Source organism: Alexandromys fortis, unplaced genomic scaffold (assembly GCF_014885135.2).
Source record: "Alexandromys fortis isolate MF-2015 unplaced genomic scaffold, M_Fortis_MF-2015_v1.1 scaffold_40, whole genome shotgun sequence".
In the NCBI taxonomy this organism is placed as follows: domain Eukaryota; kingdom Metazoa; phylum Chordata; class Mammalia; order Rodentia; family Cricetidae; genus Alexandromys; species Alexandromys fortis.
In genome coordinates, this window is record NW_026067966.1 from 11,382,423 (window position 1) to 11,401,709 (window position 19,287).

Sequence of the window (19,287 nt, forward strand, 5' to 3'; positions counted from 1 at the left end):
TATATATTGGAGGTCAGAGAGGGCACTGGATCTCCCGGAACTCTCCTGGAGCTATAGAAGGTTGTGAGCGACCATGTGGGTGCTGGGAACTGAACCTGAACCCTCTCTGTAAGAGCACCAAGTCTTCTTAACTAGCCATCTCTCCAGGCCCCTGCGGTGAGGACTTTTAAATAATCCGAATTCTGATGGTTGGCTTCAGCAGCTGGTGAAGACCATATAGTCCCCCAGGTTAGTGGAGCTGAAAAAAAACATGAGCAGGAACAGTTGGTACTTGAACGACTCTGGGAGTAGTGAGGTGCGTGTGCCTATGCGTGCAAGCATGTAAGCGTGTGTGCATGTGTGTGCTTACCATGAAAAGTGAAGGTGGGCGCTTGACATTGGCCAAACAAGGGGAGAAGCTTACTTTTTACTTGAGTGGAGTCTTTCAGGGTCTCACCTTTATACATTTAATTCAAGGTATGGACTGTATTAGTTGTGTAATTGTCATGTTCTTTCCCTTTGGATAAAAACTCTGCCCAGAATACCAAAGAACAACGGAAGTAAAAAATAAACTCACCTTGGTTGTTCCAAGGAAAGGAACCAGAAAGCTAAGAAAGTCACTTTGGCTTCTAGGCTCTACCCTCATTTCTCATGGAATTCTCTGGGACCTCCTGGATCTGCTTGAAGCCCACTGAGCTTAGATTTCTGTCTGTGATTTTAACACGGCACGGAGACAAGAAGGCAGATTGGAGACATCTATTTCTCGTGTGAGTAACCCCCACTTCTCTGTGGTTTCAGTTACCTGTGGTCAGTGACATCCATGCCTTGATAATCCTCCTTCTGACGCATGGTTAGGAGGTCAACGCCAGCCTAACACTGCTGTCCAGTCACTCTGAGTTATTTGCTTCATTGTGTGATAGCACACAGCATCATCAATAGGTAGACAGATGATGGTAGGTAGGTAGGTAGGTAGGTAGATAATAGATAGGTAGGCTACATCCACATAACTTTTATTGTGGCATGCAACTGTAATTGTTATATTTTATTTTTTAGCTATTGTTAATCTTTTACTGTGCTTCATTTTTAGATTAAACTTTATCACTAGTAGATATGCATAGCAAAAGGTGTAGTCCATTAAGCTGGACACTATTCATGGTTTCAGGCATCTGCTGGGAGTGTAGAACTATTCCTTGCAGGCATGTAGGATTGCTATCTACCTGAGGGCCACTGTATCCACTTCTCTTGGAAACTTTTTACAACTCAGTCTTTACTCACAACATAATTCCATCCTGCCCTGAATCCCACAACACTGTTTCCACCTAATTACTCATAGCAAGGCAAAGAAGATGCTCTTCTTCCCCTACTTAAACAGGAGGTAGCGACCTTCTCATATCACTTGCTGTTTCTGGGCAGTTAACTGGAATCGCACTGGGTGAGGATAAAGAGCCTCGTAATCAAATCTAGTTTCACCACTCTCAAGCTGGGGGGCCTTGGGTAAGTCAGCAGACCATGCTGAGACTCTCCTCTGAAAGGTTATTTCTAGTTCTAAAATTCAAAGGCTGTGCCATGAGTTGGGGTAAAGTTCTTATAACCTGTAAAGCAACCTCAAATTACAAGGAGTTACTTCCTTCCAAGACAACAAGTCACATGTTTGAGGTGTTACAAGGTGTTACCTTTTGCTTCATTTACTTGGTAAAGCTGAAACAAACGCTGGCACCTCCACTTGAGCATAGCTACGCTGCATTATGGAGAGTTGAATGTCTCTCTTCATCATGTTAACGGTGTCAACGGGAGCTTTCTTACTGGCTCTCTGGCTGCTTGTTTATAAATATTATGGAGACACAGTTCCTTGTGTGAGCGTGCCAACAACAGGGATGCACGAGAACTCAGACCAAGAGCAGCAGCAGCAGCAAATCCTTCACCATCTACGGCCTTTGCTTGGATTTTTAGCCAGATTCTGCTCACTGACTCAGGAAGAGCTTCGTGGAGATGCTGCTTTATTCGAAGTGACTTCAGCCTGTCACAAAACAGTCTCATAAAATCCATGTCTTGGCTTAAGCTGGGAAGAAATGAGCCAATCCATCAGCCCAGGAATGTGACCGGCCGTTTGACCACTTCCTCAGGCAACTAAGAGGGGGTGCAATCTACTCAATTTATGGGGCGGTGGCAGTGAGCAATGCACTCCTGAAGGCACAGCAAATGAGAATGCCCTGGAACCTTTGCCATGATAAAGTTCACAATCTGAATAAAAGGACCATCTGGGAAGGGAGGGAGACACGAAGCCAGAAGCAGGAGAGGAAGCAAGCCTGTATGTATGGAAGGCAGGGAGAAACAGAGCAAACCCTCTGTTCCCCACCCTCAGCTTGCCTTGGACACAATTGGGAGACAGGGCTGAAGCAGGGCCTTTGGCACGCCTCTTCCCCTTCAATCTGGATGCTAAAAATGACCAGGCACTTAGTTGGGAAAATGTGGGTTTGATGTGATTGCCTCCCCTGACCTCCAATCATGCCACCTATGGTAACCTTGTTATATGTCACCTTATATCATAAACAAATGCAATTCCAATAGGGCAGCAGATTTAACGCCATTAGCTTGTCTTTATGTCTGCTCTTTTCCAGACCTCATTGCAAATGCAGGTTTGATGCCATTGATGAGAGAGCTGGGATTACAAATCCTGACCATTTTAACAGACGTTTGGGAAGGGAAACAGAAGAAGAATAATTTTGAGGTATCTCCAATAACCAAAGGAAGGGAGGGGGAGCTAATAAAAAATATATTTTCAGTTATTTGGATGAACTAAAGCTTGGGTTGAAATGTCAATTGCTCCCCCTTGGTTAGCACATGAAACTTGAACTCCTGGCCTTGCAAATTGGGTCTTGAATTAAGCCCAAGCCACCATTTCTAACTTTATTGGCAACCATTTCTAACCATGTATCCTAAGCTACAGCTTCCCTAAACAAACCCAGTGAGCATGTCTCTGCTGCCACTTGCCCCTTCCTCTGAATGCTTCCTTGGCTGGAAATCTCACCTGTACTGGACCCTTCTTCACTTCCACACCAGGAGTGCCAGGGACTGCCCTCCCTTCTCTACCTCAAAAGCCAAAGTCAGGAGCATCTTCTAAGGAACTTAAAAGTTCAGATGACCTCATCCACTTTGCTGTGCCACCAGCCACCCAAAGCCAAGGATCCTTCCTTCCCCACCCATCCTTGGCAAGCCCTGCGTGACCAAATCCACAGTTTTCCCAACAGTCCGATCCAATGAACTTTTGCCAATTAAGGGATTAAGATGGAAGTAGAACTATATTTTATCACAATAGAGCATCACCAGATATCAAAAATTCATTTTACCACAAATTATAAAACACCAGCCACTACCCTTCCTTTTCTATCATCAACTGCTATTAAATACAGACTTTAAAGTGGCAGATTAATCATCTGGGCTAATAGCACACAGGCATAGATCAAGGAGGACTTGATGTGAACTAGATCTCCAAGGACACCCTCACCTTAGGTAATGAGGAAGTTCAGTGGCAACGCACATTGTATCTGGCAATAGCAAACATAATATTTTCCTGATTGTTTATTGTTAGTTGTCCCTTCTCATTCGAAAAGGTAACTTCCAAATATTTGTTTATCAGTAGTATCGGCAAGATGCGAAACCACAACGTCATCAGTGAGCCACTGTGCGTAGTCTTGTATGTGTCTTCAACTGGCCTCTCAGCACTAAATCTGGCCTGTGCCTTTATCGCTGGCTCCTACTCTGCCTTCAGGGTACATCTGCTTCATTTTCCCTCCATTTATTCTCACAATTATGATCGTTTGGTCCAGTAATTTGCAATTCCTTTTATCTTCTTCGAGGACTAGCTCTCTCCAGAACCCAACGCTACTTATCAGAACATCTTTGGGGGCTGGGAGCAGGGTACCAGAGACACACTCTTCTCTCTCTCTCTCTCTCTCTCTCTCTCTCTCTCTCTCTCTCTCTCTCTCTCAGATGGGAAGAGCTTTCCTTTCATTGTCACTCATCCCCTCTTTTTTTCTGGATTAGGTCTTGCCTCTTTTATAAAGACCCAGAGGGAAATGGGATTATTAAGGGTCTTGCAGGGTAAAAGCTATTTTGTCTTTCTGATGACTTTTTTTTTTTACTTAAGTTATTGAAGGGACTTAAAGCTCGAGAATAAGTTATTACAAATTTGAAACAGTGCCTTAAACACAGCATTCCCTGCTGAGCACACTTCCAGTCAGGAAGGATGATGGAAGGGGTGGGGATGCGGGATAGAATGAAAAAAAGACAGATCTGAAGGGGTAGGAGTGAAAGCAAGAACATGGAAAATAGAATACGGAAGTGAAAGGATGCAAAGAGAAGACGACCCTTTGTGGAGATGAAATCCAGCAGGAGCGACTGGCCTGTGAAGAACTTTGTGAACGAGAGAAACTGGTGCTTACAACACACACACACACACACACACACACACACACACACACACACACACACGAGGGTCAGTGAGGGAGCAGCTGAGAATGAATAAATCTCACAAAAGTGAAATACCCCCCCACCCCCGAGTTGTTGGAGAGTGCTGTGTGTGAGCATGAGATGGCTAACCCCACTGTAGCTGTCTCCAAGACTGACGGCAGAACAGGCTCATCAAGCATCCGTCCTATGTGTACCGTTCATGCGGTACAGCATCCTGGGTAGGCAACACACCCTTCACAGATAAGGAAACTGAGGCAAAAACCAATTAAGTGCTCTAGTGGCAAAGAGCACTTAAAATACAGTGCCAGCCCCCAATTATTGAGAAGCTAAGTGATCCAACACCAGCGCTCTCAAACTCCAGTGACACTTATTGGTGGCATTTAGGGAAAGATAAATGTTGTGCCCCAGTCAATACCCCTTTTTTTCTGCCCATGCCAGTAACCAGCCAGTGTGAACAATGAGGGATGTGTTCAAGACTGGGCGTGAGCGGGCTGGAAGCACTTAGCACCTTCTCCCTTGCCTGCATACGCACAGGCTCCTGGCTCCCTGTTTGGCCAGCACTCTTTCCTGTATTCTGGAAGTCCTCCCACGGGAGAGAGGGTGGTAGGACGCTCAGGTCTGGTGGTCACGTTTCATAACATCACAGACTTCTTCTAATTTTTTTTGTAAACACTCATTCCTCCCCTTTATTCTGCAGCCTGTGCGTCTCTGTCCCAACTGCCACGTTGTTATTGTTCTACTGGAGAGAAACAGCATTTTCAGAAATGGGGGATTTATTTTTATAGCACAGCTGGTCTGCCAAAGGTCACATAATTTGGCAATGTTCCCAGTGGTTAAAAATTAATTTCTCCTTATTAATACAACCAAGGTCCCATAGGATAAGGGCTCAGTCTTATCTAAACTTGACAGCTTCCTAAACCTTTAGAAGCTTTCTCCTGGGCCAGCCACAGGACAAGGCCAGCGTGTCCTGGAATCCAACTCCACTACACCTTGCTTGGGAATGAAACCATTAAACGCTGGGCCCTTTCTCTACACGACAGATAGTCTTGGGAAATGCGGTAGGAACTCAGAGTTGGGGGAGAAAGAGGGCATGGAACACACACAACTTTTGTAGTGTCTTCCAGAAATGGGTTAGTTATCTTTTTCAAAAGCTAGCAGTAAGCAAGTCCTTTCCTGGAAGGAACAGGACAATGGCTAACTCCTGGGGCTCAGAAAACACATCTGTCACTCAAGGTAGATACCTCATCCGGCAAATGATAGCCCAATGAGAAAATACCTCAGATATGTTCATGCCACTATGAACTCCTGCTCCGAGGTCACTCTTTAGTACTCCTTTGTTCAATGGATTTCAAATGTGTTATGCTTGTCAAAAGAAAAAAAAATAACAGTAAATTTGATTCTGGGTAAACTGGCTTTTCTATTTGATTCACAATCTTGCAATTTGCCTTTCTATAGAAGGAGCAAGGCCCCTATCAGAAGAGGGGGTGGAGTGTTTTATAGAAGAGGCCAGAGGAAACGAGGACTGGCCAGGTTACTTTCCTTACCTGCTTGAGGCAAAGGGGACTCAAATTCCACTGTTCAGATAACAAAGCCACCTTCTCCTTGGTGGCTGTGACTCGGCCCCATCCATTTAATGTCACATGCTTTGTGCTTTCTGCACAGCAAACTCCCACCTCTGTATCTTTCCAGACTGGATCTTTGGGGTACATGTTCTGAAAACCATCACTAAGCCTGGCTCTGGAATCGTCCCTCACTTGGTCGGTTCACTCTTTTAATTGCTTTAATGAAGAGTTGAATGAGATGAAAAACATCTGGGACCTTGGTTTCTTCCCCCCCCCCCCCGCTGCCTCCCCCTCCCCAGTTACTGCTGCTTGCCTTCATGCCTCATTGCCTAGGAATTGGTCTTTGCACTCTTCCCCTAGATCTATAAGAAGCAGAAGAGTACCCACTATCCACTGAATAGCAGGGGCTGGAGCCATTTGGTAGGCAACAGGGGCCCTTTCCGGAGAGCCCAGTCTCCAGTCCCGACAGCTTTCCAATCTCACACTTTGCCATGAATGCTTTGAGGGCTCCATGGGCTGACATAAAACCTCACACCGGAGGTGCTGCTGGGCCTTCACTATATTCTACCTGGTGCATCCTGGACAAGTAAGGGCCTGCCTTGAAGCCCCGTGGGGCGCTCTCCTCGGGTTTATACCGTGTACTCAGTTGGCAACTGGTTACAGCCTCACCACCTCCAGTGCTTGCTTCTGGGGAAAAGGTGACTGGGCACTTACTCAATGAGGGCAGGAGACCGTCCCCAGGGCTCGGAGTAGGCTGTCTGTTAGTAATCCGGGAGTTTACTATTTACTTGTAAATGATTCTATCCATCCGCGGCTATGGAACATTCTGGGGGAGACAGTCTAAAAACACGCATCAAACCCCGCACCAAGCCCTTGGACTATCACTGCTTTTCTTAGAGGATTTATTTGAACTCGGACCTGTCTCCCACAGCCAATTTACACCTCTTATCTGATCACTCAGCTCAGACTGAAGGTTGAATTGACCTAGTCAGCCCGTGTCCATGGCAATGGTGTTAAAGGCCATCACAGATCAAAGATCTCCTGGAGTAAGAAGGAAGGGGGGAGATAGTTATGGGGTCTGGCTTCTTTTGGCCCCAAGCCATGGGTCTCGTGGAGCTGGGGGAGGGGGGCGGCGTAGTCGGGGAGTTGCCACCTTCTGAAGAACCCAAAGCAGAGACCGAGCCATTTCCTGGTAGAATTAAAGCCCCAGCGGATCCATTCAACCACAGCAATTTCGTGGAGCAGAGCTGCTGGGGAATGGCTAGCGCCAGGGGGCTCTCCTCTCTGTTAGAAACTGAAGAGGAAAGGAGGCAGAGGGAGCGAGCCAAGCTGGCAGTCCACGCCAATAAACCCTGCGTCCACTTCCTTCCCCCTTCCAGAAGAAATTTAGCCAGAGCCGCAGAAGCTGCGGCAAGAGTGGGAGGATCGGTTAAGCGATCTGGAAAGCAGATTCCAGTGCCCTGAGACCCGGAGATTCCCAGAGTGTCGCCTAATCCTCCGCCTCCTCACACACGCAACGCCCACCTTAGGACAGTCTTGACTTGTATCCTCCACTCTGATGCTGCCTAGGTGCTGTGGGACTTACTAGGGACGCAGTCAGTACGAGGCGAAGGGTGGGGGCAGCCGTTTAATCATAACGCGCCTCGCCTCCATTAACTTGTGTCGATATTAAAAAGAAATCAATCAGGGAAACTAAAGCATCGGTCGTGAACACCGTTTTTTTCCCCACGTGTACACGGGCAGCCAGGAAGGGGGGGGGGGGGGGGGACACAATTCACCAGCAGGCGACTGCAGTGCCTGTTCTGGAGGACAGCCGCAGCCACGACCTAACTTTCTGGCACTGGGCAGCATCAGGGAAATGCCGCAGGCTCCTACCCGGGGGTATCCTTAGTCTGGAGGAGAAGGGGACCGGCCTTGGTTCTGCTTTTGCTGGAAATAGAATGTTTATGGATTATTCAGCTTTGTTTCTGCTGCGTAGCCCAAACAAATCGATGCGGCGGTAGGGACGGCTCTGGGGGATGGGGGGTGTGTGTGGGAGCGCTGGGGGGGGGGGCGCCCACGTCTCGGCCACGTGGATGCCCGCGCCGCGTGTTCTTCACCTGTTCGTGTGTTCAGGCGGGCGCTAGCCGCACTGTGCTCCCGCAGGCTGTGCGAGTTGCGCGCATTCCTGCGGCTTAGGCTGCCTTGCTGCTTCCCGCTCTCTCCGCCCTCGGTGCTGCAATCCCACCCCGGCTTCCTGCCGCCCCGCCTGGCTAGCGCGGGGACCTTTCGGCCTCAGACCCTCAGCTTCTACAAGACAGCTCTCCAAGGGCTGCGGCCAGCTTGCAGCGCCTAGTGCAGCGTGGGGGGCAGGAGGGGGCGCACCGAACCGGCCCAGCCCAGCTCCACAGAGTTCGCCGGCCCAGCCCAGCTCCCCAGAGTTCGCCGGCTCCGAGCGGGCTGGAGGCTACGCGTCTGGGAGCCGGGTGCACGGTACCCACTTCGCCTTCCAGCTGCCAGGGACTGCCCGGGTATTTGCTCAGTTGCCCCCACGTGTGCCCGCCACCTTCTTCCCTGACTTCCTTCTCGGAATAGGTTCCCGCTGCCGCCGTAGTGCCGGGACCAACCCACCTCCTGGCGGGCGCACATAGGGTGAGTCAGAGGTCTAGTTTGGCCTCGCCCTTGGCCACCCGGGCTAGGTCTCCGGGTACCAGTCAGTTGCTCGATTGATACTGTGACCGGTGATCGATCACCTTTTCGGGGAGCGGGATAATAACTACTCTGGGCGGATCCCATCCCGGGTCCGAGGCTGCCCACGGTCTTCTAGTGAGTGACCTGCTTCGCTGGAAGTGACGCAGCGAGACCAGGGATTGGGATTGGAGGGGGGCTCTGCAGAGAGCGCGGGAGGCAGGTGGCAGAGCAGGAGTGGGTCCGAGCTGGTATTGTACACACACATGTACACATGCTCCATGCTGCGCTCAGGGACAGATGTGCGAACATCTGGGATAGGAGATGGTCCCCGAGTCCTCACAACCCCTTCCGCTCTGCACATTACGGGGAACCCGAAGTTGTCCGTATGGTGTGTGTGCCAGTGAGTGCCCACTCGCACACCCGGGCCTACCGGAGTCCGATTCTGAATACATAATATACCTTGGGCATTCTCAAGGAGCGCGCGCGTGCGCGCATGTGTGTGCGCGAGCACACACACATACACAGCAAACCACACACATACATAATTTACGCAGCATTCAGGTCCGTGGGAGGTAATTTAATTTCAATTCAAGCTGAGAATTCAGAATTAAGGCAAGACCAAATGTGAGGCCCAGAAATTTCCCCCAGGACGGACCTGCACCCATCCCTTAGCTCATGCCTGTAGAACCAATTACCGCAGGGAAGGAACGGCAAAGGCTTGGATTTGAGTCTCAAAGGCAGCCCCCAAAACAAACAAACCTAAAAGATAGCAAAAATAAAACCCACATATCTCCCACATAAGTGGTTGTAGGTGTGTGTTGGGGAAGGGACGAGAAGACTGGTAAAGCATTTAGCTTTCTCCTCAGGACCGGCTAAGCACGGCGCAGGATTGCGGGGTGGCTGTGGGGAGTGAGTCCCGTCACTGCGGCTGGTTGTCACTTCCCAAGCGCCTCGAGGAAAAAACACTTCTCCAAGTGTCTTTGCCTTTCCTCCTTCCTCCTCTCATCGTTTCCCTGTAGATAGAATCCCACCCACAGTCACCTGTAGCCGCGATTGCTAAGAGTTTTGTCAGTTCCTGATACTGTCTCGGAGCAGAGAAAGGCATCCCCCACCCCATCCCCGGAGCAATTTCAGGGAGGAAGAACCGCATTCCCTGAGACCAGAGACCTGTTTTCAAGGAGGTATCCCTTGTCGCACTCCACAAAAGCCGGCCCTGGACTATCCTAGGCCCCACCGTGCTTATCTCTGCAGCCTGTGTCCACACACCCTTTTTGGCAGTGCTTGGGAACAAATTCCACTCAAAAGTTTCTAACCACTTCACAAGAAGGAGAGACCTTCCTTCCAGGGCATGCAGTTTCTTTCTTTTTTTAGTAAATTTTTTAAAGAACATGATTTGCTTTCCCGGAAAACACATGGATTCCAGAGAGAGTGGGGACCACCAACTGCCCACAGGAAAGCCCCATCTTAGCTGTAAGCTAACTTCAGTCTTCTGATTCCGAGAGGTACCCACCCATCCTGAAAAGAATCCACACATCTGAAAACCAAAGCTAGACTCAGGCTTTCCCTCCAGGCCCTTCAGCCAACATTGCTCAATGTAGCTAAGTGGAGGGAATGTAATGATTTATGTTTCACTGTCTAGGTTGAAGAAACTCAAGGGAGATGTGTTCTGCTTCAAGACAGGAAAAAAAAATCCCCAAAACTGTAATGCAAAGGCTTTGTAGTATTTTTAAACCTTTGATTCAGTCCATATGTGACATCTGAACACCGCCAAATTCTGTTACAAAACACACACACACACACACACACACACACTCTCTCTCTCTCTCTCCTAGCAAGAGAGAAAAGTTGGGCTTCGCAGCCCTGGTGGTGTAAAGATCTCCCTTTAAATTATTGAGCATTGAGGGAGCCTCCTCCAGAGCGGTTTTGCGTGGCTTCTCTGCATTACCAGTGGCCTTTAAAGGGGAACCACATAAAAATATAGAAAAAAACTTTGAAGGGCTTACCTGGTTGACTTCTCACGTTGTGTCCTGAAAAGTACAGAGCTAAGAAAACCCAGGTAAGAGGGAGCATATCCATTTTTTGAGAGAGAGGCTTTCTCCGTGGCCAGGTTTGTGGAATCTCGTATAATTATGTCTTTGTGTTTTTCCTCTCTCTAATTTTCTTCCTTGTGGTGTCTTCTGCAAAGGTCTCTAATGATCAGCGTTTCCCTCCTTGGTCCTGGTGGCCAGTCTGTCTTCACCTTAATTCTTGCTGGAATCCCCACCTCACTGGGTGATAGCTCCCGAAATCAGCAAAGAAGGAGCAAGCTGGGGGAAGCGGGGACCGGTTTCCTCTTCAAACCCAGAAGCCTGTATGTTCTCTCCAGTTCCTCAAAGTGTCATTTCCTTTATCCTACAACATCACGAGGGTTTCCCGAAAGCCAAGCGTAAGATAGTAATAATAATAAAAATGAAAGCCAAGACTTGCCCTGTGCATTACACGGCCCCTAGGCAGCTGTGTGATCTCAGTGGCGCAAACTGACACAGGTCCCCCCAGCAACCGGGACACACACGCGGGCAGAGACACCGACCACTGGACAGGCGGAGTGGTAGGCAGCTAGCCTCCCGGCTCTTGTCCTCGCCCGGTTCTCTTAGCGGGAGCCACCCCAGGCAGCTACACCCGCTTGGCCAGTCTCTCGAGGGGAGTGCGAGGCAGGAAGCGGCGGCGGCCGGTGCTGCTGGTGCTGCTGCGGGTGCGGCGGCGGCTGGGATCGCCCGCGAGTGTGCGCGCGGCTCTCCGAGTTCGCTGGCGCCCGCCCTCACCTCCACCTCACCCAGCGGCTGGCCGAGTGTCTGCTCTTCTGAGGATGTGCCGGGGGCGGGCTGCGGGCTGATGCCTCGCTCGCCTCCTCTGCCTCCACTCTTGGTCCCCCCCTCGCCTTTTCAGGCCGAGCAGCATGTGGATGTCAGAGCCGCGGCAGAGCGATCCGATTACGCGCCGGCTCAGGGCCCGCCCCTTCTGTGTTCCTGATTAAAGAGGCAGCGGCGGAGGCGCGCGGCGCAGAGCCGAGGGCCGCGGCACCCAGATCGGGCGGGGCGGCGGTGGCTCACAACCCCGTGGCCGCGCGATCAAAGTTAAGGTGCCTCGCACACCGCTGCACCTCTCCCACCCCGCACCTCCTCCCCGCCCCGCGCACCTCTGTGCAGGGCTGCGGGTGTGTCACACCCCGAGGAAGGAGCGCCCTCCCTTCAGGGCGAGCTACCCCTGCCGGGTGGGAAACTCCGCAGAGCCCAGGAAATGTTTGTTCCTCCTAAATTCCTAAACTCTGATGCCACACACACGCAGGATTCAACACAGTGCCACCTGCATTGGCGTTACAGGAGGAGTTTGGATGGCGGACTGTGTTTGGGGTATGGAATCAGTTCGTGGCTCAGCCTTGTGGTCCCAGAGGCAGCAGTGCGTGGAGGCGACACACACTGTCAGCCCCAGCTGAAGCAAACACCAAACACTCCTGTGTTTACTACTCAGACCCTTTGTTGTGTCGCAAGCAGACTCCTTTGCTACCTGGGTAAGGATTTACTTACCCCTGCGCCCTTAACTTGTAGTTATCTTAAGATGAGGAACGATTTTATTCAATAAAAATTTTCTCCAAGCAATAAAATTGTTCCCCCCAACACACCTCCAAGCTTCAGCACATAGTACAGGTGGATGAAGGCCTCTGGAAATGCCACTGTAACTACTTCTGCTCATATTTCCCCAAGGAAATGTGGTCACCGTGTTGACAGAAAGAAAATGGCATTATGGTAACTATTTTTAAGTGGAGGCATGAAAACTGTCTAAACGTGTGCTTGTAAGCTAACAGTTGGGGGAAACACTCACATCTATATTTCTAAGGGTGGTTTGGTGTTCCCCAACTGTTACCCTCACCAGGCACACCTGGCTAACATTGCCATCCCTTCCCTAGTAGCCTGCAGATCAAGAAATATAAAGTCTGGGTGTCGAGGAACACACACACCTAACTATACCATTTTCTCCCTGGCTTGCACTTGAGGATTCTTCTGGGTGGTTTCTTTCCTTAGCAGGACTTGCCATTAGCTTTGTTGATCACATCCAGGTAGCTCTCACTTCACTCTTATTTACGTGGAGATAAACCCACACAAAACCGAGTCAGAAGTGATTCACCACTAGTTGAGTGATGCCATAGAGGGGAATTTCCAGTGGGAGTCCACAGGCTGAGTGTCACAGGGCAGTAATCTTAGATACCTGAACACAAAGGCAGGTGTCAGAGGCCCCCTGAGTTCTGCCAGAGAGCAACACACACACACACACACACACACACACACACACACACACACACACCTTTTGATTCCCTTTTTCTCCCTTTCCCTGTTTGCTTTTCTAGGTTTACGAGGAAAATCCGTATCACTAAAAGCTCCAGATCTACTTTCCTGGTTTAAAGTCCAATTGTAAAGGACGACTCCTAGTCCCAATTATTTGTTGAAGAGGGAGGGAATCCTGGATTTTGGACCTCAAACACAGATCCCAGTTTGAGCTGCTGCCAAAATTCTAATCTAAGGACAAATAACGCTATCTGCACTCAGAGGGCCTGCAAGGAAAGAGTTACTTAGTGTCACGGCAGGCACTGCTCTCCAGATATACCAAACCAGTCCAGCCCCGACTGGAGGGTTTCTAAGTACACGACAAAGAGGGTTTAGGTAAGGGGAATGGACAAAACGGGAAAGAAAGAAAACCAAAGTGCGTTGGGAAACCGTCAGGACGACAGCCCTGGACTGCTTGTCTTGGGCCCTCAGGCTTGAGGACCCCCATCTGGCTACTTCCAGGGTTCTCCAGGCTTCTGGGAAAAGTCAGAGTAATTTTAAGTGCTCCATTCCAGGATCATGTTTCCGTCATTAAGAAGCTTCGTTTTTTTTTTTCAGAGGTGTCCTAAAGGGGGCGCTAAGTTGCTTTCTGGGAGCCTCCGTGTGTCTTCAAGTAAGACCTCACTGCAGCCCTCTGGATTGAAGGCCTCATTTTCTGCAGATGGCCTCAGGGAGAAAGCCTTGGTTCCCCGCCCTGGGGACTCCAAGTGGCCAGGCCTTAACAATCCTCTAGGGGGCAGCACTCAATAAATAATGCCCATGCCACCAAAGGCCTCTACACGTGGTGATGAGCTCCTGCCCTTTCAAAGGGCTTCGGCAGAGCGGGGAAAGTTCAAGAATCAGGCTGCTCTCCTCTGGCCCACTCTGAGCAACATCTCAATGGTCTCTGGACGGCTTAGAACTGCTTTCGCTTAGGATTCCGGAGCAGAAACAACGTGGCTGTGGCTGGCTGGGGCCTATCTACACTGCTTTTATCTAGGGTGGAATCTCTGCTGCCTTTAACCAGAGGTGGTTGAAGAACAGGGTTCCAGAGTTCTCCCTGTGCATCCGAATCCCCGACTCTAGATTACAAAAAGTCCTGGATAGTTTTGTAAACAGAAACACAGAACTGGGCCCAATCAGCTAACAGTGAAGCTCGGATTCCTCACCACGACTTTCACTCACCTGGGACGCTCATATGATTTTTTTTAATTGTGGAAAATAATAGAGAGCCATACTATACATTCCTTTGGTGGAGAGGGTGGGTTGGGGGAACACAAAATTTAAGGATGATGCTAAAGAAAGCTGCCATTGGCCGTCCCTTGTGGGACATTAGGGGATTTCCAGCCATACAGTCCCAAACTGCGGGGCATCAGACTCACAGAAGGCAGGTGTTAAAAATTCAGGTCCTTGGACATCAGATTCCTGCAGCTTGGATTCCCTTAGTCTGGAAGGATTTCTGGGCATCCAGAATTTTTTTTCCCCACACACATTTTAGGTGATTCTGTTGCCAAGACCCATAGGCCAAGTGAGCAATAATTCTGAAATATGACATTTACTGAACAGCCTTCAATATACCCTCTATTGAAGGATATTTGGAGAATTATTCCCTCACACTTCCTCTTTGAACACTTTTCAGATGGGGTCTGATGTTTCAGATTTCTGGAGAGTCCCACCAAGAACATATCCACTAAAGGGCTCGAATGGCAGGGATGTTCTGGCTTTTCTTGTGACTTTGAGAAGCCGTGGGTCTAGACTACTCTGGAACCACTTGAAAGTTGACCTGGGGTAGGGGAGGGCCCGTCAGTGGGGTCTGTGGCACTGAATTCAGCTCTTTCACCACACAGCCCTTGGTTGCTGCTAGCTGCCTCTCAGGTACGGTTTTCGGTTTGGGTTCATCAGATCGTATTAACTGTTCAGAGATGTGTGACGATGCAGGGGGCATGAAACCAGACAGGCATGGCGTTCTGCCTCCTGGGAACGCGGCATCTAAAGGCTCCAGAAGTTTCATGCTTCCACAATAGACACCACCTGTCACATGGTGCTCCCTTATTGGAGCCCTCATATCGACAAGCTCTCACCCTGGAAGGGGGAGATAGGAGGCATAATTGCATCTTAATCTGTAATTTACTGCTCTGTCCCAGTTAATGTTTAGCTGCAGCTGTCCCAGAAGCAAACCTTTGGTTAAAATGTAATAGATGCTCATTTTGTATTCTCTCTCTTGTTTAACGTTGAACTCTGGGTTCTGATCGATAGGAGCCCGCCCCACCCCCACCCCCACCCCCACGCTCAAAACACTTACTTGGAAAACAATCATTTGTGTTTCTTAACATTCTTGAGCACCACCAAGATGTTTCTTTTTCGATACTGTATTTGGTGAGTTCCCGGAATCCTTGCAGGTTTTCATGAAGTACTGAAATCTCCTCTATTCCTAATTGCTGTGTTTTTGTATCTTGGGTCTTCTTCAGTCTTAGACCTAAATCTGATAGGAGGGAACTTTGTAAATGAAAACAAGAACAAGAAAGCGACAACAAAATGTATCCCAATATCCCTTGGCAAACCGAGTTCCTGAAGCCAGTCTGCTTCCTCCCCTCTCCTTAGCTTCCTCAAAATGCAAGGTTCCCTCTGCTGTGATAATTTATGTACATTTGGAGCTATGGAACATCAAAAAGACCCAGCCCACCAACCCCGTCCTTTAAAGGAGGATTTTTCCAAAGCAACTCCCCACCGTAATGGAGAACCCACGCTTTTCATCTGTGTTGTGTAATGGTTCCCTCTGAGATCAAAACGTGCTGGCCAGGAAGTTCTTTAAACCAGGAGGGAACAACTCAAAACAGCTTCCGGAAGCCCCTGAAACTGACCAGATTTGCTAGGACCCTCCCTGCCAGAGTAAACAACCCTGAGAGAGGCCTTCTAAGACAGCAGGAAGCTGAGCTGCTGTGAAGACTCCAAAATCAGACAGTGTTCCTGGAAGAGGTTTAGGCCAGAGCCACTTGGAAAGGCCCCTCGCCAACCTGTTGAACAGCCTGCAGGCTGCACAGTGAGCTCCGGATTCCCAGCTTTGTGAGCTGTCACATGCTGGAGTGAGCTTTGGTGCTACAGCTGTCTTTGAGTCATTTCTGGTCCTGTAATAACCCCTCACCAATACTCCCATAAGAGAAGCTGCTAAAACTCGTTGGTTAACCAAGATGAACTTGGTTGGTGTCCTTACTTTATATCCTGTGGGGTCCCTGTCTGGGGTGAGTATACCTGTGTATTGCCTCTTTCCAGGATAAGTTTTGTCACACACTATTCGGCTCTTCTGTATATGAACTGTAGCTGGTATGACCAAGGGACTAGGTCAATCGAAGGTTGTGTTTCATCCAGCTAATCTACATTTGATTTGTGTTTACCACCTACCGTGTGGACAGAGCAGCCTTTGATGGGGAGCTGGGCATTTGCCATGGGGAATCTCAGCACCTGTGGAAGTTTAGGCTGCCAAGGCATGGTTTGAAAATGCAGGGAGGGGTCTGTTTAACCAGAGAAGGCCCAGCTCATATTATCTAATATGTGCTTTTGTTCAGCTTTCTTAGATGGGTTTTCTAGAACATTCTTAGAAAATTAGGGTTATTCCAGTACTCTGTGACTTCCTCACTGGAACGCCAGCTCATGAAGACACTGTAGGAAGCAGGTAGGGCAGCAGAATCCTGGGGAAGCTCCATAAATTACGACTTGTCCCTAATACTGAAATGTATGAACGGGGGCATTATGCAAGCATTATAAAGTTGAATGTGCTTGCAGTTTCACAGTGTGTATGTGATTGGAGATTTTAGGGTTACAATCGCAAATACATACATGCATACTTACATACATACATACACACATATATTTCACACACACACACACATATTTCAGTAACCTTGTTCAGAGTTGAAAGTTCTCCCCTCTTATCAAACCCATGGGCTAGTTTTCTCTGGGAGTTTGACTCCCACCTCCCTGAGAGCGCTTTGCCTTTCTCTCGCTGGCGTGCGGGCTCACCCTATCGATCCCCCACAGAACTGTAAAGGAGTTTGTTGTCGTTGTTGTTTAGTCTTGCTGCTTTCAAATGTGTAACCCGTGACTTTCGGTGTCTTAGTTAGGCATCTACACGCTCCATCATGGTGGCAAGAGCTGCTAATTTGAGCATGAGAATCATGATGGAAAGGAGCTGACCTTTTGCTGCTGAGGGTGCTCCAGGGTGGGCTATTCCACACCCACCGCAGTCGTTAGTTCTCACTCTCCTCCTTCATATCTACCCTACACAGTTTACTGAACTGCCAATCAACCCTTAGGATTGGGTGAGCACACTGACCGGGAAGGGGCTTGGAACAGGCTGGCTTTCTGCAAAAACCAGGGAAGCATAGACAGAGGCAACCTCTTTTCAGTTATCTTTTCGATACTACGATTCTATTTTGTTTCTAAATTTGCAAAATTAAATAAATAAAAAGAATACATTTTACATACACATTCTTAAATAAATCCAAATAGCATAAAAAGATAATTAATAAAAACGTCACCCTCCCCCATTTTGTCCATTGCTGTAAGTTGCTGGACCCATTCCAAAGTTATTGAGAGGATATTCCAATATTCCAAGTGGAAAGCAAAGGCCGATGTTTTCCCCAGCTTCCCCCTCCAGCTCTTTCCCTCTCATTCTCACACAGCAGTAATGGGCTTGAAAACCATTAGGGGGCAGCTGTGACCAAAAAAGAAAACCTCAAGGAAAAGGGACGCGCTAAAATCTTTAGGGTGCAAAAGAAAAAGGAAGGAATGCTAAGGACAGAAATCAGCTACAGAGAAAAGGAAAAAGGAGAAAATTAACGGCAGCATCACAAAATCAAAGGAAACGGGAGATGAGGTAATAGCATTACAAAGCTAAAGGAAGTGTGTGCATGTGAGTGTGTTGTGTGTACATATGTGTGGTGTGAGTGTGTGTGGTGTGCATGATGGGTGTGTGCGGTGTGTGTGTGTGGTGTGCATGATGGGTGTGTGCAGGGTGTGCTGTGAGTGTGTGTGGTGTGCATGATGGGTGTGTGCGGTGTGTGTGTGTGGTGTGCATGATGGATTGTGCAGGGTGTGAGTGTGTGTGGTGTGCATGATGGGTGTGTGCAGTATGCGCGTGTGTGGTGTGTGGTGTTTAAAACAAATCTGTGTAACCTGAACCAGTTTACTGTTAGCAGAAAGCAGGGCCTCATCTCTTTCTGAACCCGAAGGCATTTGCTAAGACCTTACATTCTTAGAACTTCTAAGCATCTTCTGTCCTTTTGGGTTTGTGATGTGGAGGGGTTAGGGGGGAAGGAGCATCACCCTCCCTTACTTCTCTAGAATGCTTTCAGCCCTCAGCAAGGCCGTGGAATTAGCCTGAATGTGAAGGTAAAATTCTGTTTCTCAGTGCAGCCGAGCTCAGACACCGGGAACGGTTTCTTTTGAAGCTGATGCCATAATCAAAGCGCTTTCAGGTGCACTTCGGGCAAACCTCCCTGGCTTTGCCAGGTTAACTTCATTAACGCTCTGAGCTTGTGCTTTAATGTTCCTGAGCCCCCACCCCAACCTCCAGGTACATTAAACAGAAACAAACCCTCATGGGAGTTCTGTTCTCTGATGTTTTGCATTGTGGAATGGAATGCAGGGGTGATGGAAAACGGAGACTTGCTTCTAGAGCTCAATGAATTCTATCACTTTAGTTAATGTTTTTGTGTCTTTAATCCAAATGTCCCAACCCCAACTTTAAAAGAGACAAAAACTCTAAGAAACTCCTGTCTAGAGGACCCAGATAAAGCAAGCAATGCTTGGGCTGCCTCTGCCTAGGGTTTGCTGCACATGATCCAGAAGGGTCACGGCTCCGACCCTAGGCTGAACTTTCCACCTAGCGCTGCTCTTCAAAACCAGAACAAACACCCCCTCTAGGCACCGTCTTGGTTCTCAACCACCTCAACATGGTGGGACTCAGCTTCTGGGAACTGGTCGTTTTGCAGAATTCCGAACTTGCCCCTGGAACGTGGGATGAGAAATTCTCTCCAACCTTTCTGTAGATTCCCTTATTTGGTGTCCCATACATTCTTGAGAGTTTAATTCCTAAGAAATTTTCTAATTCATATTTGGCCAAACAACAATAACAAAAAAAACCCCTCTTAAACGAGGTCCCCACTTAATTACAAGTTGACTTAATGTTTGTGTCTCTCTTTTCGACTCTGGCGAGGATGCTGGTTGCAAACGTGGAACATATTCGATCTCCCATCCATTTCATCATAATG

General features: G+C 48.8%; 1 protein-coding gene and 1 long non-coding RNA gene across 6 annotated transcripts in view; one reads left to right on the forward strand and one right to left on the reverse strand.

The window, feature by feature from the left end:
• LOC126508882 (uncharacterized) overlaps nt 1-2,987 on the forward strand; it is a 4,891-nt gene extending 1,904 nt beyond the window's left edge. Inside the window, exons 3-4 of the long non-coding RNA XR_007593987.1 lie at nt 613-746; nt 2,598-2,987. This is a non-coding gene — a long non-coding RNA (uncharacterized lncRNA). The remainder of the gene's footprint in view (nt 1-612; nt 747-2,597) is intronic.
• Nrp2 (neuropilin 2) overlaps nt 1-11,675 on the reverse strand; it is a 113,508-nt gene extending 101,833 nt beyond the window's left edge. For 2 of the 5 annotated variants that reach the window (XM_050154352.1, XM_050154351.1), the window contains exon 1: nt 10,685-11,667. In XM_050154352.1, coding sequence (XP_050010309.1) covers nt 10,685-10,757 — 73 coding nt within the window. In that variant the 5' untranslated portion in view covers nt 10,758-11,667. Of the gene's footprint in view, nt 1-10,684 lie in introns of all 5 variants that reach the window. The other 3 variants (XM_050154350.1, XM_050154353.1, XM_050154354.1) reach the window with 3 other exon arrangements.
• Nucleotides 11,676-19,287: the final 7,612 nt, after the last annotated feature.